Raw genomic sequence first — 25,638 nt, forward strand, 5'->3', positions numbered from 1 at the left:
TCAGCACGCCTCGGGGGGGGGTTCCTTATAGCTACCTTTGTCTCATAATCCGCCTATGCTTATATAGGCTATAGGCTTTTGATTCAAAGTGAAACATCAAGCCAATTAAAAGAAGGCTATTTAAGGACTTCCTCCATGTTTTCTGGTTTTGGTTTTGAAAATAAAGTTGTAAAAATGCCTTTCATATCGAAACCTATACAAACGACAGCTGATATCTGTAATAAATTACCTATTTATTTAACTAATAAAACAGTGCGGCGCCTCCCTTTTTGTCATGCGAGCAAAACTGAAACAATATTGCCAGTGTATATACTATTATACGAAACTTCAAAGAGCAAATCAACACTAGATCACAGGGCAGACAGACTTGTTGCACTGCTCTATAGGTTGAAACCACAGAACTTGAATGGATTAAACTTTCAAGCTGCAGTTTCTGACACACAGCTGAACACCAGCTTTGTCATCACCGGACAGAACTGAGTCCATCCAAACTCCGTTCTGCGGCGTTTACATTGATATACAGGACTGTGCAAAAGTCTGTATGTCTTATATGTAATGTAGTCGCGAGTTCTCCGAAATTTTTTGCAATTCCCAGAGAGTAAATGATGATGCCGAACGGCGTTTTATTGTTCCAAACTCTGGGCAGTGAGGGCTCACCCCAAAATAATAAACCCTGGCTCCCTCACGCTAACAGCGGATTTTTATTGGTTTTTACCGTCCCCCTCTCTCCTCTCTCCTCTCTCCTCTCTCCTCTCTCAGCGTGCGGCGTGCGTGCGCCCGAGAAGACAACTCCGGAAGTCGTTCCCCGCAACACTCAAAAATGCAACTATACAATCTCTACAATGTTTTTCCATGATAAGAATTGTTCCCCTCTCCATTTAAACAGAGATTTGGCATTTTTATATATAGGCTTCACAGATTAAACACTACACAGGTCACCTTTCATTATAACTGCACAAGTTATGTGTCAAAACACTCCTACAGACCTGGACTTTCACTACAAACTAACATTTAGGTCCAAGCTATTTAAAAAAAAAAAAAAAAAAGGTCATGGCAGGCCCTCAAAGTCAGCCACACCAACACTGTGACATATGTAGAATAAAGTGGACACTGTACACTTTACCTTTATTTGTAACAGCACAAGTTCCATGTCAAAACACTTCCTGCCATCATAAACTGGGGGTGTAGCCCTCCCCCTGGAAACTACATGCATCACGGAACCAACAGCCCATGAGCATTATCACCCAACAACTTCGCTTACTCTCCTCCCAAGGCTTGCTACAGTAGCCTACTTCTCCAGCCACTTTCTGCATAGCCAGAATTTTTTTTTTTTTTTTTTTGAGGCTTCGTATGAGCTAGTATTAGGCATTGTGTTGATTGATCTTAGATATGTAGGCCTATACATCGAACTTTCATGTATGCCTATGCTAATTAATTCATATTGAACTGTGTTGATCTTATGTGCGTCGATATAGCAGTGTATGGCAGTTACGTCTTCGTGGAGTAATTCAGAAAATTCTATAATTAGAACGAAAATGTAGCATTTAACTTTTTTTTCTAAATCATCTTTTCTCTAAAGAAAAGTATATCAGCCCAAAATAAATTACGTCCCTTCCCGTCGTCGCTCTTAATGTAATGTAGTCGCGGGTTCTCCGTTATTTTTTGCAATTCCCAGAGAGTAAATGATGATGCCGAACGGCGTTTTATTGTTCCAAACTGTGGGCAGTGAGGGCTCACCCCAAAATAATAAACCCTGGCTCCCTCACGCTAACAGCGAATTTTTATTGTTTTTTACCGTCCCCCTCTCTCCTCTCTCCTCTCTCCTCTCTCAGCGTGCGGCGTGCGTGCGCCCGAGAAGACAACTCCGGAAGTCGTTCCCTGGGCTGTGTTCCGCCGGTTCCGCCAGCTGAAATAGGAATAAGACTTCCGGTGCGATTTTTTTCAGAATAAGAGCGTAATAGAAATCCGTAACACTCAAGTGTTGACTAAAAAAACGTCTTTTTGCACACAAAAAAACAATAATAAAAAAAAAATGCAACTATACAATCTCTACAATGTTTTTCCATGATAAGAACTGTTGTAATCATTTAGTTGAAGGTTCCCCTCTACATTTAAACAGAGATTTGGCATTTTTGGACTATATAGGCTACACAGATTAAACACTACACAGGTCACCTTTCATTATAACTGCACAAGTTATGTGTCAAAACACTCCTACAGACCTGGACTTTCACTACAAACTAACATTTAGGTCCAAGCTATTTAAAAAAAAAAAAAGTCATGGCAGGCCCTCAAAGTCAGCCACACCAACACTGTGACATATGTAGAATAAAGTGGACACTGTACACTTTACCTTTATTTGTAACAGCACAAGTTCCATGTCAAAACACTTCCAGCCATCATAAACTGGGGGTGTAGCCCTCCCCCTGGAAACTACATGCATCACGGAACCAACAGCCCATGAGCATTATCACCCAACAACTTCTCTTACTCTCCTCCCAAGGCTTGCTACAGTAGCCTACTTCTCCAGCCACTTTCTGCATAGCCAGAATTTTTTTTTTTTTTTTTAGACTTCAGCCGTTATGTAGTTATGTTGTGTGCTAGTGTAGTCTGGGTCGCGCCCCTACCATGGGTCGCAGGAGATTGAAAGGGCCGCCAAAGGGTCACCAATAAAAAATATTTACCAACTGTTGTCAACTATAGCCTTACTCACTTAGCTATTGATACCAAGCACTTGTCTCATCTCATTCAGAGGCACTTGGGTGTGCTCATTGACAGTTTCTCACATTATTTCCCAGAGGAGACGCCTTGAGTTGACGGAGAAACGATGGATTAAAAATCCTTTTGAATTGACAGAGACTCTGGTGGAGCTCAATCTGACTCCCCAGCCCTCAGCCAAACCAGTAGTCTGCTTTTGCTGTCATTCACAACGACGTACAAGTGTGAAGTGGTTTTCTGTGCTTACAAAGATTAAAACAGCTCTGCTGAACTCTGCGCCTGATACGCGAGCAGCTCTGTCAACCTGCCGACCTAACTGGGCTGCCGTAATGAAAAAAAATAAACAAGCCCATCTCTCGCATTAAAATGCAGACGATCAGACTGTAATGCGGTCGCTGTGAGACTTAAGTGGTGCTGTTAGAAGTAAGCAGACAGTTTCAGGGAGTGTTGTCATGCAAACTGTAATTCAAAACGTTGACCTGTAAAGCAAAATGTCATCAATAATTGGCACTGTATTTGTGTCAACAAAATATTTTCCTTAGGCAGAAACTACAGGAGGCATCTGTGTTCAGGTTCTTTTTATTTGTTAGGTTTTGCATTGTAAAAGTTATAAATAAATTGAGGTGTTGCTTTTAAAAGATAAAAGAAGATCTACAGTCTACAGTAAAATACATTTTCTATGTCATAGCATTCGTAAAAGTTGCTTCATATACAGTATATGAAGCAACTTGACAGTACTAGGCTACTGTGGGTGCTGTCATAAAGATTTAGTACGAAGTTATGATCGTTTTTGAAATTTATTGCAAAATATGTGTGGGGAACCCTACTATGATTTATTATTATGAATAATATTCGTGTTTCACTTTAGGTCCCAGAGTATGAGCATTTAGGAAAAATGGGTCGCCTGAAAAAAACGTTTGAAAACCACTGGGGTGAATAGGCGCAAGCTTGCAAATCGCATAATGAAACAAAAATATGTCTTGAAACATCTCAAAACTATCTCAGGACAATAATGAGTGATGGCAGACTGACCCACCATAATGCTCATGGCTGTGGAACCTCAGCTGGTCAAAATACTTGACTTGGATGAACTGGTGCCAGACTTTGCCCAGCTCAGGCCGAGGCGTGACAAACCAACCCACTGCACCATAAGGCAGGGCATCAATAGCCTCATTGCCCTTTGTATGATCTATGATTCAATATAGCTTGCTAAGGTAATAGGGCTCAGTTAAAGCTGTTTTTTCCATTCATGGTGCCTCTGCTTGAAGTGAGCAGTGTGTGTGTGTGTGTGTGTGTGTGTGTGTGTTAGCAGTAAGTGGGTGCTGTAATAGCAGAGAGGATTTGCAATTGCAATTGCATCTGTGTATTGAAACTGATGGAGGCATGTAAAATCTGTTCAATATGTATGGCAACAAATGTGCTCATATGCTAGAGCTGTGTAACTAGGCCTTTGCTGGCCAAGGTTCTGAATTACGCACCAATAGGTCATATGTAGCCTACCTGATGGGGGTTGGGGCGCGGGGGGTTGGTGGGGATGGGGGGTGTCATGTCACATAGCAGAGTAATCAATGCACTTTATAGTTATTTCTTGTTGCTTTGGGGTAGGTCTATATGGATAGCATGATGTCTGATTAAAGTGGTACTAATATGGTGTGCCAGAAATTAAGTTTATGTTTCTCAGATGCGAAGGCATTTTGTGACATCACACCTTGGCTTGTGCTGAAACGTTGCCCCTGCATTACATTATTACAGGTGGAATCTTTGCTGTTTGGAGATGACGTCATTTTTCTGGCTTCATCGGATTTAAACTCCGATGTGGTTTGCAGTTAAGTGTGACGCAGAAAAGATGAGGATCACCACTGTAGGGGCCAACCCCCATACTGCTTTGTTGACATTTTCCCTTGCCCTTCTGTACAGACTGGGTTGTTATGTGTTTTCCCTTTTGTGTTTGTTTTCTGTAGTGCTGTTCAGTTGTAGTTGCAGATATAATGGTAGAAATAAATGTGTTTGAGACTAAAGTAACCTGTTCGGTCTTTGCTTGCTCACAAAATCAATCACTAAACCGGAAAAGATCCATGCTGCCCTTTTTATAAATGAATATACTGTAGTAACATTAATAATAATAATCATAACAGTAATAATTGTAACCATAATAGCAACATTCCTCTTGTGTTTGGCTAACCGAGAGGGCTTTTCCCTTGTGTTATTTTCCTGGTTCCTAAAGAAATTGGTTCGATGGACGAATAATTGTTTATTAGGGATATGTATAATAATTCCTTATAATTTACCCTATAAAATAATATCACTTTTGAGCTCTGATTCCTACACCACCTTCAAGTCTGAGGCCATTGTTCTCTCTCAGAAAAAGGCAGCCTGTCCCATCCAGGTGAGGAGTGAGCAACTGTTAAAAATAAATGAAATGTTCCTTGTTGAAATGTTCCAGTATTAAAAGAACGTTTTAATGACCACACTGGGATGTTTATTCTGATTTTAGCAACTTTTTTAACAAAGAGGTTTCTTCATTTCTGAAATGGGGAAAAAACAAAATACACAATGAAATTAATTCTAATTCCAACATCATTTTATTAATCTCTGGGTGCTATTATTGATGTTATGGAACTTCTGTGGACTGAGAATTTATTTATTTAATTATTATTATTATTATTATTATTATTATTACTATTATTATGATTATGTAGGAATGACAATATACCCCATTCATCCACAGGTACATTTTCATGCCATTACAATACAGAAAAGAAATTAACATTGAACCGGGTCCCAAAAGAGTTTGATTTTAGACCAGGGCCCATGTTCCAAGGAATCATGCTGAAAGGAATGCTGCGACAAAAATCTAATTCAGTTCTTTTAACTCGAAAATTTGTAAATTGCAAAATAAGGTTCACACACAAAGTAAAGCCAGATTACTCCACAATTTGTCAAATTATAATTGCCCAGTGTCTGTTGCTTATGGACAGCCTACCAAATCTGTACTCGGTAATGGATGTGATTTAAAATGTAGTGAAGTACAATATTTCAGTAAAAACGTACTTAACTAAAAGTGAAAATGACTGAAATACTCAAAGTACACAAAAAAGCTATACTCAATTACAGCAACAGGAGTAAATGTAATCAGTTACTTCCACCCTTGATAGTATGCAATACGAGATGTAGTACACCCTTTAAAATGGCAGATCACACACGCCAGGTAGCGCTCAGTAGATGAGTGGGCTGTCAAATACGCTCACTCCACTACATATACCCCCATCACCGTGTTCAATGCTCTTAGTCCTCAGAATCTGGCCAGCAACCTCATTCAGGACCATTTCTCCCCCATGCCTGTATGGAGATACAGATGAGGATGCCATAAGACTAAAGACTTCTGTAAGACAATTTTTAAATCGATCATCATTTTGTTAATGAGCGCAAAAACTGTGTACACGCATGTAGATCTGTATTTATTAATACACTAGTACGCATGCCTCTGTATATACTGTACCTCACATAGGCTCCAAGAACTCCTATCTCGTAGCAGACAGAGCTGAGTTGGAGCGGTAGACCTCTCCTCAGCAGGACGTTGTGTTCTACTTTAGGACGGATCCTGTCCATCAGAATATAAGCAGCTCTCCTCTTGTCACCTTTAACTTCCTCTAGCATCCTGACGATGTCTTCTCCAAAGAAATTGTTCCCTGAAACAGTAGAATTGAGACATATGATGCAGTGTGAAATTTGGCAGCAATATTGGATTTAATTGTAGTCCTTAATTGTATTAAAATAAGTGACGAAATATTAAATTAAGACTGATCCCTTTGGGGAAACTAGATGATATGGATTGGAAATGTTTGTCTTATTTTGAAGGCTAAACGGCCAAACCAGAAGTCTTTGCTTTGGTAATTGGAGCTAGTCTTACCTATCGAGGCCGGACGTATTTTGAAATCAACAGCTAGAGTGCCAATTTCAGCTAAATAATGGTGTAAATGTCAGTCTTTTTAAGTCACTTTGGGATCTGTTGGCTTCAAGAGACTTGGATTATCCCGTAAGAGCTGCATGGAGCCATTTTATGCCTATTTTCCGTTATTTTTTTAAGTCTGAAGCATGGTCTGAAGACAGGTCTTGGCAACTGCAGTGTTTTGGAGAAAGCTGCAGTTTACTTCTTCCAGGGATCTTCGGGACTATTTTATGGATTAAGAAACTTTACCCGATTTTCTACTGGCATGGGGGTGAGCATGACTGAATTTTCATTTTTGGGTGAACTATTCCTTTAAGGGTTGAAGGCTTAAAAATAGAGGGCAAACCTACTTGTGTACAGGGAGCGATTTAAAATAGGGCTGATTCTACGACCTCCTGTATCACAGACATCTTCAAGGAATTGTGTGGCAAAAAAAACCCACATAACTGGTTAAAAACAGCTTTAAACAGCAGAATTTTCCAAAACCTTGGATTAGTCCTGGTCAAGAGGGGAGAGCTAGAGTCTAATGCTTTTTGGTATAAGAATATAAGGACATGCCATGTACTCTTCACATGTGGGTTTGGCTTATGACTTGTGTTGTATTCCCTCACTCCCACACATTTTTACAATCTCCCCTGCATTCAAATCAGGCTAAAATAGTACCTGAGCAGTGGCATGTTTAACTTTTCTTACGAATATTTTTAGGATATTTCTACCTATCATATGCAGAGGAGCCTCAAGGGACACCAATGTCCATGTGTACTAGCCGTTATAAGGCAAATGCTTATGTCATGTCTTACCTCCTCCTTCTCTCTGAGGCTTCAGGACAAACTCATCTGGTTTGGCCAAACCCATGGCCACCGTTTGGTCACCCTCTGGACCCTACAGCCCAGAAGAATAAAACATTACATTCAGCCAAATTACGCTCATTCTATTTCTGTGACAAACACATTAACAAGCCCACTGGTCAAACACACCAAAGGATGTGTTTGACTCAAATGTGTGTCAGTATGTGTCATTCCCTCACCATGTCTAGAGTGTATTGGCCAGCGAAGGTGGCTCTGATCTGCTCCACCACTTGGGGCTGGTCGGGGAAGAACCTCTCCAGAACTCCGGGTCGGGCCAGTTCCTGTTGGACCTTCTTGGTTCCAGCCAGATGGGTGCCGATGTCTGGACACTTCACAGCCAGAGAGCGCTCCATCAGCAGGCGGGCTTCCCAAGTCTACACCCAACATGAATTATATGTCAGAAATGATCCATAGAGAACCCTGACAAGGCTAACAGGATTGTAAAATAGTGTGCTGAAAATAACATCTACTCTATTCATATTGGTTTCAGTTTTCTATCTGTTACTTAGGTATTCCGCCCAAGTGATTGTAGTTGCCGCCCAAGTGAAAACAGCCAAAGTCCTACCCAAATCGCATACCTGGCATCATTAAGAAAAAAAATTGCATTTATCTTCATCAATGTGGTACCATTTCTTTGGATGGTCCAATCGAGGCACACTCAGGATAATGTCATCACACTAGCTAACCTTCCCTCATTCCACATTGTATAAAATTAGGACCAGAATATCAAAACTCATACCTCAACCTGTCTTTCCTTGGAGCTGTTTTCCTACCTGCTTCAATTGCGGCCTTAAGCTCTGCCACTGTGAAAATGACATTTACAGCACTCCAGTTTGTGAACAAGTTCCAAGTCTCCCACTCTCTGTCCTCAAAACGTCTCTCCTCATCTCCAGCCTCTCCCCGCCCATACTGTCTGAGCTGTGTACTGCCTGGAAAGCTTTGCTACGTGTTTGCCCTGGATGTGTTTTTCAATGCCTCCACACCTCCTTCATATTATTATCAGGCCTTTTGTACATCCCCAGCATTCTATGTACAACTGCCCAAACCTCCCCAACTCAAGTATCAGGCCCTACTCTTACTAGTACTTATGCCAGCACTCTCTTTTTGCATTTTTCATGACGTTCCTTAGATATGCTCTCAAAGTTTTATATATTACAGCATGTTTGATTTCACCCCTCCTGGCATCAAAATCTTAGCATGGTGGAGGGGTGCATGCATCGCAGTTACCCTGGGAGCAATGTTGTCAGGAGCCTAGGCTCCTGGGAGGGACACCCAAGGCAAACTGGTCCCTATGACTGGTGCAGCAAGAATTTAAATTAACCTCGCCCAGTATAGGGACATCAAGGCCCACTCCTGCAGCCAGCCCTGGGAGTGCCAACAACACGCCACACCAATTTCAACCAATGTTACTGTGCCCATCGTGCATTCTCTCACACAGCATCAATCTAGGGGGTTCTCCATCCAGAGGAATTGGGAACCCTGTCTGAGGTCCCAAAAATACAATAAAACTGTGGTGATTGATAAAGGAACACAAATATTGATGAAATTCAAATAATATCTTACCTTTTCTTTGTAGTGGTTTGGCATGTAGCCATAACGATAAAACACGACAGCTACCTCCAGCCCATCTCTGCAAAGTTAGAGAGAGAGAGAGAGAGAGGTAAGTGGTAACGGAAATGTCTTCAATAGGATTAAAAGAAGTGACAGATTGATACAGGGTAGTCAGAATGAGGACATTATGACTGCTGTAAGGCTCAAAACTTACCAAAAGTGCCAGTCGCTCTGCAAATGAAAATGTTGGTAGCGGATGACCCCCAAATATGTTCTAATTTAAACCTCTCTATACCTTAGCTCCTTCCATTTGTAATTCTATAAAAATTCACAAATCTGTGTAGTGGTTCTTTTGTCCTGTGTGTTGTGTCCTGTGTTTGGTGTACTGCTCACTCTGCTCTGATTATTACACATGGTAGAAAAAAAAAACTTGGTGTAAATCCGTGCGAACGGATTTCTAAACTGTGCGAACGGAAACACACAGTTTAGCAAATCCGTTCGCACAGTTTACAAATCCGGTCGCACGGATTTACACATCGAGTTTTTTTTCTACCATGTGACCCCAGAGGGGCTCCGTAGATTATGGCCTAAGGCCGAAAGCTCAGCATTAAATTGCTATGTATTGCAAGGCAGTGTGCGTGGAGTCCTTCTGTTCTATTTAATTCTATAAAAATAAAAGCATACTCACAGAAAAAGTTTTTTGTTCCTGTCAAGAAATCCCGCTTTTAACACATCCTCAAACTTTCTTCGGATAACAGGAATGCCTCTATATAAAAAGAGGAAAAGTTGTTTGCATTATATTGAAGGACAATTCCAGTTCTTTTCAACCTGGGCCTTATTTTCCAAATTTTTCAAAATTTCACTGTAGAGCTTGACTTAGCTTCAGTTAGCCATGAGCGCTGTAGTCCAACACACATCCACAGAACACTCTCTCTAACAGCTGAACCCATAAAACCATTAAAATGTAATGTCCTTTCACACAATCAATCATGATGGCAAAAACTAGGAAAATAAGGTCAAGAAAATAAAGTCTAGATAAGTTTATATATGCAGGTGCTGTTACCAAGGACAGTATAACAACTTAACATTTAAATCCACTGTCCCTACCTTTTCCAAAGTTCACTGTCAACGTGGCGATGACTATAGATGAAAAATTGGACATCCTCAACCAGAAACATAATTGCTGCCCTGCAGAGACAGAATGTTCATTACCAATTAATTACCATTCAGTCAATGAAACAATCCATCAACCTTGGTCAGGTAATGCAATTCCTAGTGAACATGTGCAACAAAATGAAATGAAATAATTTGAAAAAAAAAAAATATTTTGCTCTATACGTTTAACAACACTATTACAAAAAGATCAATGAAAAGAAGAGGGAATTATAATCTGCCCTACCAAGAATATATATATAGATATAGATATATATCTATATATATATATATAGATATATATATGTATATATAGCTCAAACTTTCTTCAGATAACAGGAATGCCTCTATAAATATATTTTTGAAATATATTTCTGTTCTCATTGTGAATGCTGTTGCAGGAATTTGATAAATACATTTGTTGTTACATTTGCTTATATAGAGGACACAATAGATATTTGAAAATCTTTTGTGCATATATTTGTATTTGAAGTCTTGAAATGCAAATACGTGCTCTGTCCACAAAAAGTGAGAGAAACACATGTGTAGTGGCATTCCGTCTGGATGTCAAAATAAGCCACAAACGAGCTGTAGGCAAAGTAACTTCAGTCTGACGCGAATGACAGGAGATGTAATCCAGTTTGGAAACGTTTACTGAAAAAGTTTAAATTACATTGTGTCACACGGTAGAAAAACTATGTGCTCTCATGCCTAACGCAGCTCTCTGCTCGACTCTACTGCACATGACGTCACTCACTATGTTAAATGGAACATTCAATATACATGTATTCGTTTTTGTACATTACCTATGTCTTATACAATGACTAGAAATTATGAACTATGAATTTTGTATGATATTTAAATTAACTTATATTCTCACATTATGGCTCTTACAACATGTTCCCACCAGGAAATGGTTATATGAAGGAGGCACAACTACCTACTAACAGGAGGTAGTCTGACATTGAAATAGTGCAGTGGAAAGTAAGGGTGTTATGGTTGGGGTGGTGGATGGGCATAAGCATTTGCCTTCAATTCTGATGAACCAGTTTCACTCCTAGCTTCTACCAAGAAGATTTCTACAATGGGTTTTAATGTTCAGCTACAGTTTTTCTTATTAAAGCATTACCAAAGCCTTTCCCTAACCTTAACCAAGTTGTTTTAGTTGTCTACACCGAACCGTAACCCTTACCCTTACCTTAACCAAAGTTGTTTTAGTTGCCTAAAATTAACTGTTTGCAAACCTCTAGGTCAAAATGGCATGTTCTATTGAAGTTGTTGTCACAGAATCCAATTCATGGTGGAGGAATGTAATCTTCACACAATTTGTGTCCACAACACATAATCTGCATTTCAGACTTTTGAAATCACACTGTTATATAAGGAATTAACATGGATAGCATGAAGTGTTAGCGTATTTGCATTCTTCAAACTCTAACTTCAAATTTTGGGCTGCAAAACATCTACAACTGTTTAACAGATTGTTAATAAATATTCTAACAAATATTTTATAATAAACTAGGGCACTTGGAGAGCGCAGACCACTCTGAGAGCACGACCTCAAGGTTCGTGCTATTATTGCTTGTTCGTGAGTCAGATCCGGATCCGCTCCAGAATTTAATGGGTTCTTCCTTGGCCCATGCTACACCCTTCCATGAAGTTTCATGAAAATCGGGCCAGTAGTTTTTCCGTAATCCTGCTAACAGACAAACAAACAGACAAACAAACAAACAAACGGCAGCGAAAACATAACCTCCTTGGCGGAGGTAATGAATAAAACCTGTGTAAATACTTTGTTGAGCATTTAGATATCATCTGTTAATGATCAACAAATTATTTGTTGATCATTAATTAAGAATAATAATGATTTCATATGCTCCCTAGGAAGTTACATGTACATTATATTAGGTAATGTTTTAAAAATTACAGTATGTATTAGCAATGGTATTCTTGACTTATAAATCAAATACAAAGATTTAACTAATGTCATTACTAGTGATGCACTAATTTGTTGTAAATTATTAGGATATAATTGATAAATCATTGATAATGATGAATTGATGATTAACTCCACATGAACTCATCATTAATTCATCAGTAATTCATTGTTTATTAAGTGCTTATAAACATTCATTAATTTAAAGTGTTACCTATTTTTTTTACGTTGTATGTTTTATCAAATGTTTACACTTTGTGCACTTCAATATGTACTTTCCATATTACATTGCTACCTGAAGCCTATAATTCGTTATTAGATATTCACAGGTTTTGTGCAACATTTTTTATATATACTGGTGTCAGATATGTTGACCTCAACCATGGGAATGGGAGCACATTTAAGTAATGTTAATAAATGGAGGTCCAAGGGTACAAGCTTTACTATATGTTACACTTACTTCTGTTGTCCGTAGAGCTCCCAGGCCTTGGCTAATGCTCTGACTATTCCAGCAGTGGAGTTGTTGTCTGGGACACACTGGCTCTCCTCCAGCAGACCAGCCAACCTCAGGATGTGCCTGAATAATCATGGGAATCACAACATTTTACCATTCATTTGGGACAGTCCACTGTATGTGTTTTTCATTCACTTTTGAAAAACGTTTGGTTCCTTATCTCCACCACTAGTAAATGGAAATCAAACCCACTGATGACAAAAAAAAGAGTGAAACAAAAGAGTAGTACACCAGGTGATTTGACGGAGAATGAGGGCAATGGCATCCCCCTTTGTTAGCAGAAAATAAATGCATCCTACTTAATAGCGGAAAACTCTGGGTATAAAGTTATAGAAACATACAATTTAGCTTCTCATCCTCCGTTAAATTTCAACAAATTGCCAACTAGTAGTAGCAAAAGGTTTTACAGAAGCACATGTCCTAAAGTACCTGTGGACCACAGGGAGGTGGTCAGCGACACCAAAACCACCAGCAGCGATGGTGTTGATCTCTATCTGTTTCAGAGAAGAAGTCCTATCTTCTCTCTGGTCCAGCATGTAGTCAGACCGATTCACACCCATCATAATGGACTGGAAAGAACACAGAATTCACATATATTGTCTAACTCTCAATAAAAGCTAAGCACTATTGGAAAACAATCAGAAAAATAATGATCTGTCTTCTGTAATTACAGAGCACACAAGTTTGGAGTTTGGAGAGGAAGCCTCAGAACCAAAGAAGTCTAGCAATTTCAAGATTGTTTTCATTGCACAGAGTAGGGCAGACAATCTGTGAAAAAAACTAAAGTGAATGAAAAAATCAAAAAATCTTGAGAATGAGCCACAGAATTGGATCACACATCAAGTCTCAGCAGTCTGAAAGAGTCAAGGATGAATTTAAAACCCTGATCAATACTCTCCTGGATTCTAGAAAACAGTGCATTATTTCTGGCCCATTACCCTCTCCCAGCTTCGGGCCTATTGGACAAGCCCCTCCTGCAGTCTCTCTCTCCCCCCTTCCTTGTGTTCTGTGTGCTTTATTGCAGGAGTGGAGACAGGTGTGCGGGCGTCAGGCTACCAGCTGCTCTTCATCTTCTCATCAGCCCACAGTATATATTCCCTGGTCTGCCATCCACTCATCGCCAGTTCGTAAACTCTGCTATCAATCAGTGTCTACGCCTTAAGCCATTTCTAATCATAGCGTTTCACTATCTGGTTTCAGTTCTGTGCTTTACCTGTCTCTCTGTGTCCCTGCAGTTCCGCCTGCCAGCCTGACTCCTGCGCCTGCCTCCAGCCCTCTTCCCCATTGTCTCAGCTCTTCAGCCCGCTCTGCCTGCCTTGCCTTGTCTCCGCCCTTGACCGGCCTGACTCAGCTCCGAGCCCTTGCCTGGCTTGCCTCCACCCTAGACCTGCCTGACTCAGCTCCAAGCCTTAAAATAAATTCTTTGACTTTACTTACCGCCTCTTGTACCTGTGTTCTGCATTTGGGTTCACTAGCCTAGCCTTAACACAAAGAGACCATATATTCGCAATTGTAGCATTTCTCCACTGGTTACCAGTTGGATACAGAGTGGTGAAAAAGTGGGTCATAATTGGAGGCTCAAAGGGCTGTGTGACAAACAAAGAAAAAGAGGAGAGCATCCTCATATAGTGCAAAAGAGGGTATTTTACTGTAGCATCAGTGCACATGAACCCACAAAGGTTTTTAAGAGCGGTATATCTTCACAATAAGCAAAATACTAAAGACCCAACAGAAAATACTGAAAACTCAAGGCACAAGAGTCAATCGGGTCTTCTTCAGGCTGTGCAAACAGAGTGAATATGCCACGCCTAAGAAATAAGGAAAAAGAGGAGTCTGGTAGGGGAGTGGCACACATCTTGGCAGGTGTATATCATAGGGTCCTGTCTGGAAACTACACACAACTACATACATTGACACACAATAGACTAGAAAATGTGCTCAGTGGAGCACAGACCTCCGCCATGCAAGGATGTTATGCACCTTTTGGTGATATGCCACACCCACCATCACCTTTTGGCTAATCGACATGAAAAGTTAATCAGTTCTTCCTTGGCCCATAACCAACCTTCGTAAGTTTTGTGCAAATCCCTGCCCAACTTTTTGAGATATCCTGCTATGAATTTTTAAAATGGAGCCCATGAAGTTCATTCCTGAATGTCACTTGAGTATGATGGTCAGTTCTACCACTTTCTTGTATGTTTCTTACCTGAGTCCTCCCTTCATGCTGAACTTGTCTGTATATGCCAAGCAACTTAGCTGTGAAGTCATCTGCCTGGATAGTACTGTGATGTGGAACAACAACACAAATCATAAAAAATCATATGTCAGAGAAGAATTACTGATTTTCTTCAGGCTTATTCTATCAGGATTGGTTCAATCCGGGTGAAACCTCAATAGAAATTCAAACCTGTCAACACAGAAAAGGCATACAAACAATTCCTAGTTATTAGTTGTAGGCTAATTATTATTGGAAAATTGAGAATAAATGTTACAACTTTAGATATTGCAGCTTCTTCTTTTAAAGAGTGGTGCAAAACTGCCTTCACTGACCAGAATTTGCATGGGAATGGAAAAGGCATAGAGTTCACAGTTAACAAGTCCTTCAAGGCTAATCCATGTCCAAGTTGTAGTCCTGACATCATCATTCCCTCTATAGTACCTAGCGAGAGCCTCCTCCAGAAAGCCTGGGTCCTGGCTGATCTTGTCCACCAGCGTGTTGAAGTGAGTTTGCACTGCCAGAGCCTGGTGGAACACAGCTTTGGGCACAGGCGAGGGGAAGAGTGTGAATGGAGCGTAGGTCGCCACCTGAAACCACAGCACAAGTGAACTAGCACACTGCTTTAACAAAAAAAACCCGAAAATTTCCTTAGAGATTTCAGTCCATCATGAGATTCCCACCACTTAGAAAAAAGGAATATGATTATAATAAATATTATATTTTTCCAGCATGCACCTTTTTTTTTTAACATCTTAACAGAGAACATCAGACAGTTCAAATTCTGTCCAGACCTTCTAGGTAGGTAGAAGGTAGACCTTCTAGAAGTTGACTTTCTGAAAGCACCAAGGGCTAGTCCTTGAGTTCTGAAGTCTACAACAGAGAATTCAGTATTCAGTATTCAGTATGTCAACTGTGGTCTGAAAGCACAGACTCAAATTACCACCACTCATATAAACATAACGAAGATCTAACTATAAATAAAAAATGTGGGTGTTCATTTTTGTTGTATGTTTGTGGGAGAACCTCTTCCTTGTCTCTGTTTTTGTTTCATTCCTAGGATACCATGCAAATGTAAGTGGTATTGCTTGCCGCAGTGGCAATGTTTCGTACTCTATACCTCCCAGTCAAAACCATCAACATCATTATGTGGCGGAATCTAGAGTTTGCGCCGGCTGTCTGCAAACACCTTTATGGGACTTTCTTTAAGAGTGGTAACCTAGGTAAATCTCTAAAATTGGATACACCAACATCAAGTGTCTCCATAAGGTGCTGGGCCACAAGAGTGGCTTCACTACACCTTTATATAGATTCTACAACAGTTTTGAGCTGTGTTGGAGGGATCATCCACTCTATTTCCATGAGAAATTCCATCATTTGCTGTTGGGTTGATGAAGCAGGAAAACACTGTCTCACTTGCTGCTCCTGGATCTCCTATACATGTTCTCTTTGGTTGAGAGCTGTTGACCGAAAAGGTCAATGCGGTTGTCACTCTCCTTAATAACTGTGCAAGATGTCTCTACGGACTAGCATTGACTGAGATCTCGAGGTACATTTCCATGTAGGTCTGTTTAATATGCCATTATCCCATCAGTATGTCTGATTGCCCTTGTTACCTAATTTTATAAACCTTCTGTCCTGGTGTTTTATCTCTGTTTTCTATTATTTATTTATTTATTCTTTTTTATTTTTGATTTAAATGTATTTCATTTTTGATTATTGTATTTTTTTTTTTTTTTGGTTCTTGTGTGTGTGGAGAATGTGTTGGGTGTTGAGGGTGAGTTGGAAAAGAGGGTACATATTTTTATCATGCTTGTTCATCCTTAATTGTCTGTCCCTCTGAAAATCAATAAATATACTTTAAAAAAAAAACAAAAAAACTGCAAGATAACAAAGACTCCAATACCCACAATGCCTTGCCGGAACTCAGTGACCAGCACTGCATCATCAAGCGTGCTTGGCCAAGGCCACGCCCCGTTTGGAGGAAAGAAGTCCTAAAGAGTATTATCCATATGTGAGTTAGTGAGCTTAATTGAGAGCAAACCACATTGTTTAAACAGATTGAAAACCATGTTGAAAAGTTTCTGTTGTGGATTGTACCTCCAACAAGTGTAAAAATCCCAAACTCCAGTTCTCAGAAACGTTAGCAGTTTACTGCTAGCTTGCCATCTAGCTATTGAGTGGGTGGCTGATTGGACAGTAGTGTCACTCATTCATGTTAGCAGTAAACAGGACATTAAAAATCATCAAAACCAAACTAATAAAGCGTTTACTTATACTAACTGAACAATGATCCATATCTTTCTAGATATCAGGAACACCCAAGCTCAGGCAGGGTCGTACAATAATCTAAAGACATGTCTTTCCTAATTTACTTAATTTAGTGAACAAATACTGATCAAACTCTTGTAATGAAAACATGTAAAAACACTCTGACACCAATACAGTCCTCTGCTTTCTTTTCCCCAAGTAGAGGCAGAGTTGTATGTGCCAGTCTGATTTATAGTTAAAGGGCATCTAGGTAAATTTAACTCTACTTATTTAATATACCTCTCATGCTGTGCAAGAGGTAAAAATGAAGCATAGCTGTTTGTGTTGCCATAGCAGGACATATTTTGGATTATGGCTCACTCTATTTAGGGAGTGGAAAGTTCTCATGTAGCTACCTACTAGCCAAGCGCTCCCTGTCATATGGTAACATGTTCATTGCTGCTAGCAGCTATATTTTGCTTTTATCTTGCCATCTCATGGGTTGAGTGTGCATAAACTGTCAGGAAAATGCAACTCACCAGTTGCCAACTGTCCCATATTAGCCTGGACGTCCCATATTTAGGTCAAAAGTGGTTCGTCCCATACGGGACGTCATTTGTCCCATATTTGAATTATTAAAAAAAAAAATACTAATAATAATATGCATATATCCCTTTAAATCTGGCTTGTGTGCTGTGTGGGAATGCCAGTAGGGGGCGCTCAGTTGTTGAGAAACCTCATAAGGCCTGTCTGTGTACTCTCGCCTCATCCTCTTTCCTCGTCTGGAAAAAAATGAGTGCAAGTGGAGATTTGGGGCCTCCGAAAAAGAAAAGACTGTGCGTACAGCAAATAGTGGGAAGAAGAGTATAATTGGGTTAAACCTGTTAGTGGCCATTTGTCCAGAGCCTTCTACACACTACCACAGAAATGCACAAGAGGACTACACAAGCTAAAGGTGCATCTAGCATTAGCAAGTTCTTTGCCACGACTACTACCGAAAAGTTGCTGTATGTGAGAATTCATCTGTATATCATACAGTTAAACACGGACTCAGCTACAACAGCATGGACTGTCTCAATAAGCTTAACAGCGCAATGTTTAACGACTCCAACACTGCGAAGAAAATCCACTGAGGAAGAACCAAAGCCGAGATGCTAACAGTCAACGTACTTGGTCCAAAAACTGTACGAGATATTCTGAAGGACCTGTCTCCAACCGAAGATGAGCAGGAGCCGGCCTATTTTTCAGTTGCCACAGATGCCTCGAACAAGGGGAACCAAAAATGTTTCCTGTTAGATGTGACTTAGTGACTTCAATGCATCTGACCAAGTACAGTGTAAACAACTTGATTTTTATGAAGACAGTGATGAATCGGCCAATGGCATCCACCGAGCTATAATGGATTGTTTAGGAATATATCAACTTAAGACAGTGTGTATCATATCATATGCCACAGACAACGCAAATGTCAATTATGGCAAGCATCACCCTGTTTACCAGTTATTGCATAGTGAAAACAGTCGCATTTTGAAAGCAAATCGCCCAGCCCATGTAGCTCACAATACTTGCAAACATGCATGCAATCAGCTGTCAGTGGACATAGAAACAATTGTCTTGAAGACTTGCAGCCACTTCTCAGTATCTGCTTCTCGGCGAGAGGAACTTTGTAGTTTTTTCGCCTTTGTGGACATTGAGGGGAGAGAAATTCTGCGTCACTAGATGGCTATCACTAAATCCAGATGTTGATCATCTTTTATAGAGCTGGACGGGCGATTATGGCATACTTTAGGTCACGCGGGGCCTGTTGTGGTACTGAAAAAGATTTTTGTGGATGATGAGGAGAAAGCTGTTGTAATGAGTGGGGCTTTTTAAGTGTGCCCTATGGAAAGGGGTGGAATAATTGAGTACATTGCATGAATTACGTAGCGTACAGGCGGGCTGTGTCGCCGCCCTTAGGTGTGTGGGTTATGCACTTTTTCCTCTTGTTTGTAGGCAAGCCTGTGATTGAGCTTCCTCTCCTACCCTGGTCAGATAGGGCTAATGTCTTACTGGGGCCCCGAAGGTTCCCCCCCCAGCCTGCCTATTTTCCTTGGTTATGTGTAAAATTATTAATTGAATAAAAAGACATTTTTTGTGAAAGCTACCACTGAGTTGCGTTGTGCTGTGTATTTGGGAGTTGCGAGGTTTGGTGGGGCCTGAGTGGTCGCCCTCCAGGTGACACAACCACCACCTGAGATAATTTCCTGAGATCAGAGCCAACTATGTTTAATTAACATCTCTCTTCTTTGCAATGTGAATAAAGCTCTTGTTTTCTCCACTTTCTTCCTCTAGGGACCAGCAGGTGAAAAGTAAGCTAAGAAAGATAGCCACTTGTTGTAAAGGGAGTGAAGACCCTTGCTCACACCTCTCCAAATTTGGAACTGCCTATTCCTCAGAGCTGTCTCTCAGTAGGTGATACTGGAATTTGGTCTCCTTAATGCAACTTAATGCAAACTTAATGCAAACCACCAATGCACTTTGCACTTCTTAACTCTGTGCCACCCACTAAAACAGACAGTCACACTAGTTAATGCTATGTATCACATGCATTTCACTATAAATCCTAAAAATGTTACATTCTCATACACATCACACTCTTACTTCCTTTGGACACTCAGAACTTTCCTCATTACTAAACTTTAGGTTACCAGGGTAACCCCGGGTCTCTGATAACCGAGTGAGGTATCTCACTATGGGAAGCGCCTTCTGGCGTGACCAATCATGGAAGCTCCAATAACACCACGTCTGTCGTGAGACAGACCAATCATCTTGAGATGCACGGGCCAGCCCGTCCCCCTTTATAAGCGCCCGCGGCGCTGCACCCGTTATTCTCAAGCGTATTTCTTCCATGTACCCGACATATGCAAGCAGGGCAGTGTTGTGAGATACCTCACTCGGTTATCAGAGAACCGGGGTTACCCTGGTAACCTAAAGTTCTCTTTCAAACCTCATTCGGTATCTCACTATGGGAGATGTGGCCCACTCCTGAATTGCATGCTCCAAAGCCCATAAGACCTCGACCCGAACGGGTCGACACCACAAGCCCTCCCCATGGGCTAGCACACAATTAACATGAACCCACACTCAGGACAGAGTGAGCCAGTGAAGGCTCCGTCACGTCCAGGCAGTTAAACCGAATGAATGTGTGTGGGGATGCCCAACTGGCAGCGGCACAGATGTCCCTCACCGAAACGCCCCTGAACAGGGCCCATGAGGTGGCCATATCCCTAGTGGAGTGAGCCCGTAGGCTCTCCGGGGGCTGCAGTCCACGACTCTCATAAGCCAGAATTATAGCCTCTACCACCCAGTGTGACAGGCGCTGGCGTGTCAGAGCTCTCCCTCTGTGAGAGGGGGCCCAGGATACAAAGAGCTGGTTACTCTTTCTAAGTCCCTTAGTCCTGTCCACATAGATGCGCAAAGCTCTCACAGGACAGAGTGAATTAAGCCGCTTCTCACTCTCCTCCGCAAAAGGCGGTGGGTGAAAAGCAAGCAGCACCAGCGTGGGGCAGCTGTAGGCAGAATCGCTAACCTTAGGCACGACAGCTGGGTTAGGGCGCAGCATCACCTTCCCATAGTCCGGGGAGAACTGCAAGCAGGATGCGTGCACAGACAGCGCATGTAGTTCACCTATCCATTTGGCTGACATCAGAGCCAGCAACAGGATAGTTTTTAGAGAAAGCAACTTTAAATCAGCACAATCCAAGGGCTCAAAAGGCAACCCTGAGAGTGCCTCCAAAACAGTTGGCAAGTCCCATGACGGAACTAATGGTTTGCGCGCGGGCCGCAGCCGGCGGGCTCCCTTCATAAACCTTTTTATCAGAGAATGCTGTCCAACCGGCGCATTCCCAAAACCCACATGGCAGGCTGAAATAGCGGCCAAATAGACCTTAATAGTGGAAAAAGCTTTACCATTGTCCATTAAGTCCTGCAGAAAGCATAACACATCCGGGACAGAACTCTGGAACGAAATGATGGCTCTAGCCTCACACCACCTCTCAAATACGCGCCACTTATTATCATATAATGATCGCGTAGATGGCGCCCTCGCGCTTTGAATAGTCTCAATCACCCTCAACGGGAGACCCGACTCATTCAGATTTACCCACTCACGTACCAAGCCCAGAGAGCCAGTCGTTCGGGGTGTGGGTGAAAAATCTGTCCATGCGCCTGTGACACCAAGTCTGCGCGTAACGGCAGCGGCCAAGGCTGGCTGTGAAGGAGCTGCACCAGCTCCGCCATCCACAGCACGTTTGGCCATGGGTGATCCAGTGCGTCCGCTCCTAACGGTGCGTCCCTGTTTCTTAACGAAAAGAACAGAGGACACTGCGCGTTTTCGTGCGATGCAAAGAGATCTACGGACGCTCGGCCGAATCTCTCCCACACCAGGCGAAGCACCTCGGGGTTGAGCCTCCACTCGCCGTAGAGGATTTCCTCTGGAAAGTAAATCCGCCCCACTGTTCAATACGCCAGGGATGTGCGTCGCGCGTAATGACAACAGGCGCTCGCTGCTCCACAATATCAGACTCTGGGCCAGTCTGTGTAACTTTACGGAGCGCGTGCCTCCTTGACGGTTTATATAAGCCATGGCTGTTGTGTTGTCCGTCCTGACCAACACATGACACTTTCCCAGGAGTGGCAGGAAATGTTTGAGCGCCAGGAAAACAGCCAACAGCTCCAGGTAATTTATATGAGCATGACGGAGCCTCGGGGGCCAGGTCCCATTTACTGACCTCCCCTCGAATACTGCTCCCCACCCTGTCAGTGACGCATCCGTTGTCACTGTTTTCCTCATAACTACTGTTCCCAAGGGGACACCGGTAGTGAACACTTCCGGGTCTCTCCAATGACGGAGAGCCAGGAGGCATCCCGGGGAAACCCCCACCATACGTCTGAGATGACATCGTACGTCCAGATGCAGCGAGGATACCCAGCGCTGGAAATCCCTCATTCTCAGTAGACCCTGAGGAACGACAGAGATGGTCGACGCCATCAGCCCTGTCAGGCGGAGGCAGGCTCGTAGCAAAATAGTTTCCCCGGCGAAACAGAGCCAGGTGCTGGCGAAATTTCTCCACCCGAACTTGTGATAGAAAAGCCCGAAAAGAAACAGAGTCTATTTCGAGGCCCAAATACTCTATACTCTGAATGGGAGACAAAACGCTCTTTGCGTGATTGACACTGAAGCCCAAGCTGTAGAGCCTGCCTAACAGCGCCTGAGTGTCTCTCTCTGCTTCCCCCCTGCTGGGAGCGCAGAGGAGAAAGTCATCCAGATATGCCAGCACTCTGAGGCCCGTGGCTCGCATCGGATTCAGAGCTGCTTCCACACACTTGCTGAAAACTCTCGGGGCAAGTGACAGCCCGAATGGCAGGGTCTGATATTCGTAGGCTACGCCCTTGAAGGCGAACCTGAGATATTTTCTGTGTGCTGGATATATGCTTATGTGAAAATAAGAATCCTGCAGATCCACTGATGTGAACCAGTCGCCTGGTCGAATCGAGCGGAACAGAACATTGTGTGTGAGCATCCTGAATTTGTATTTTCGGAGGTGTGAATTGAGGAAACATAAGTCCAGAATTGGACGTAATGAACCTCCCTTTTTCGGGACGAGGAAGTACCGGGAGTAAAAACCCAGACTCCTCTCCTCCTCCGGCACAATTTGAATTGCCCCTCGGCTTAAGAGAGAAGAAATTTCGCTCTCTAAAGCCTCTGCGGCTTCCCCCGTGGCTTCCGAGAACAGCACACCATTGAAAAACGGTGGTTTCGCTGCGAACTGGAGCCTGTATCCCCTGACAACGGTTGTAAACACCCAGGGGTGAGCTGCGCATGCGCGCCATTCTTCTGCTTTGACAGCGAGAGGACCTGGCGGCCTGAAGCTCAAAACTGGAGCAGCTGCGCCCTCTTGCGGCGACAGACTGTCCTGCACTTTTTGTTTTTCTCTTTTCTTTTCTTTTTGAACTGCTCGCTGCGCCCTTGGCTTTATGAACGAGCCTGGCTGCGACAGCGGCTTCTTTATTGAAAAACCATGTAAAGTGCTTGGTGTAAGACACTTTCCCACTTCCCTCTGAACTGTCCCCGCAGGGTGTTGGGGGGGGTATGTGAATTGGGTAGCACTGGGGGAACATGTGCTTTTTCCTGTCTGTGAACGGGGCATAACGTAACGGGCCGTTACACAGCGCGGACTGGGACACTGGTCTGGATCCTCTCTTCTCCGTCTCTTGGGGGGAAGAGGAAAATGCCTGAAAAGTCTGTCCTGGGGAGGCTCAGAGCAGGGATCTCTCTGAGTGCTGACTGCTGAGCCTCTGTCTCCACTAACCATAGCTCCTAAGTCGACCGCCTCTTCCCCTCCAGCAGGCGGGATGGGCGGTTCGACCCGGTGGTGGGAGCGGCGGCGGCAGCTGCAAAGGACTTTTTGCCCCAGTAAAGCCCCCGCTGCGCCCTCTGGCTGCCATAGCCGCAAAACCCGGGCAGGTTGGCGGTGGCGGGCGAGGTGTCGTCTTCCGGGGAAGGCAGAGGTCGAAGGCCCCCCCCTGCTTCTTCCTCAGGTCACAAGTCTATTGCATTGTAGTAACAGCTTCCCCAAATAAGCCCTTAGCCCATGACGGGTCGAACGGGGAGTCCACTATGACCTGTTTATCCTGGTCCGACAGGCTGGAGAGGTTGAGCCACAGCGATCTCTCCCCCGCCACAGCCAGGCCCATGACGCGGCCACAGCCCTGAACCGCACCTCTGGAAACACGGAGGATAAGGTCAGTGACGACACATATCTCCTCCCAGATAGCCGGACTCGGGGATCCCTTATCTAAAAGGTGACCCATGTCCTGAAAAAGTTCAGCCTGGTACGTTGTCAGCAGGGTGATAACGTTTAGGTTTTTCACCAACAGGGCTGCTGATTTGTACACCTTTTGGTACATGGAGGCGGTTAGCTAGTTCCGCTAGTTCTAAGAGCAGTATAAAACAGGCAGAAGTCCGCTGCAATGCGACGACCCCACCTGAATAAAATAACTTTCTGTAACAAAAAGTTAGTCCAAAAGCAAAAATCCCGACACCGGATATCCACGCTCGGTGACTACCTTGACGGCTGCGTCGGAGAGCAGTTAAATGAAAATCCGGACGGTCAGGACAGCTGAGGAGCTTGTACGATCTTCACGGTGGAAGAAAGCGAGAATAACGGGTGCAGCGTCGTGGGCACTTATAAAGGGGGACGGGCTGGCCTGTGCATCTCAAGATGATTGGTCTGTCTCACGACAGACGTGGTGTTATTGAGCTTCCATGATTGGTCACGCCAGAAGGCGCTTCCCATAGTGAGATACCGAATGAGGTTTGAAAGAGAACTACTGTGCATTGTTAATCAACTACTGTATGTATTTATTATATTGCACACCTTTAACATGGTGGAGCGAAGGCATTTGTGAATATTAGTCCCACTGGAAGCAAAACGAAAAGGGACAAAAGTCACCAAATAAATGCATGAGGAAACACAAATGTCTGATGATCCACAAATGCATTATCAACATTTTATGTGCAGACTTTAGCTTGGAAAATGCGTGGTACCAAAAGAATATACATGTATTTATTTGTGAAAATGAAACTTAAAAGAAGTCCCAAAATGTTCACAGCTGAATGACTTAAAAACACTAGTAGTTGTGTAAGTGGAAAAATAAGCAGAGACATCTTTGGACATCACCTGACCTGGTGTCACTCTGAATCACTTATTTGTAAATAAGAACCTTACCTCTGACGAATTGGGTGTCTCATTGGTCCGAAATAAAACCCCATGTTGAAGAGCAAATTCTTTTGCTTCAGTAGCCAAATCTTTCAATCTCTCAGGATTTATCATCAACCCTCGTAGAATTTCATTTGTTGCCATTACAGCTCTGCCTTCAGTCTCCTGTAAATAACAGAGTAACTAACAGAGATGTGAGCCTCCCACATATGTAGTCTGAGTAACATAACAAGTTTGACTAGTTCACTGTATGCAACACTTAATCTCTATAGCGATGGGAATCACGGCTCTTTGAAGGGAGCCGGATCTTATGGCTCCATTCCTTTCCGAGAGCCGTTCAAAAGAGCCGTCGGCTCATCATTATTTTTTTCTTTTTTTTAGGGGGTGGGGTTTATCTGCGAAATAATCACTAGGATAATGATAGGGTAAGATTTGGATCAGATTCAAAAGACATCCCACCAATATAATTTCATTTTGCATGTGTGGACTAGGTTTAGCAGCACTAAATTACTCGTATTGCCAGACCTAATGTCAATGATCTGCATTGTAAACATTACACAAGGTGATGTCATCTCCCTCTGCTTTGTCAGTGAATTTACTACTTTGAATTTACCCTCTGTATGAAATGTGTTATGCAAATAAAGTTGCCTTGCCTTGAATGCAATTCATGCAACACTTAATATTAGAAAACTTCTATTGTCACAATAAAAAAACAAGTCAACAAATGATTTTTTGTGCAAAACAG

The 25,638-nt window shown here is 42.6% G+C and overlaps 1 protein-coding gene across 2 annotated transcripts; it reads right to left on the minus strand.

Moving 5' to 3' along the window:
• Nucleotides 1–4,920: 4,920 nt before the first annotated feature.
• LOC139660663 (glutathione synthetase-like) lies at nucleotides 4,921–25,046 on the minus strand. 2 transcript variants are annotated; one of them, XM_071538865.1, is made up of 13 exons: nucleotides 24,903–25,046; nucleotides 16,794–16,877; nucleotides 15,328–15,473; nucleotides 14,875–14,950; nucleotides 13,098–13,237; nucleotides 12,615–12,731; nucleotides 10,174–10,254; nucleotides 9,755–9,832; nucleotides 9,079–9,145; nucleotides 7,695–7,889; nucleotides 7,468–7,549; nucleotides 6,218–6,407; nucleotides 4,921–6,057 (listed from the first exon to the last, which is right to left on the minus strand). In XM_071538865.1, the coding sequence occupies exons 1-13, from the start codon at nucleotides 25,035–25,037 to the stop codon at nucleotides 5,934–5,936; spliced, it is 1,515 nt and encodes a 504-aa protein (XP_071394966.1). In that variant the 5' UTR covers nucleotides 25,038–25,046; the 3' UTR covers nucleotides 4,921–5,933. The 2 variants fall into 2 exon arrangements, with proteins under 2 accessions (XP_071394966.1, XP_071394967.1); XM_071538866.1 differs by lacking the exon at nucleotides 16,794–16,877.
• Nucleotides 25,047–25,638: the final 592 nt, after the last annotated feature.

Source organism: Centroberyx affinis, unplaced genomic scaffold (genome assembly GCF_046629955.1).
Source record: "Centroberyx affinis isolate AG114_WGS23_722 - 3 ecotype Tasmania unplaced genomic scaffold, CSIRO-AGI_Caff_v1 ptg003357l_1, whole genome shotgun sequence".
NCBI lineage: Eukaryota > Metazoa > Chordata > Actinopteri > Beryciformes > Berycidae > Centroberyx > Centroberyx affinis.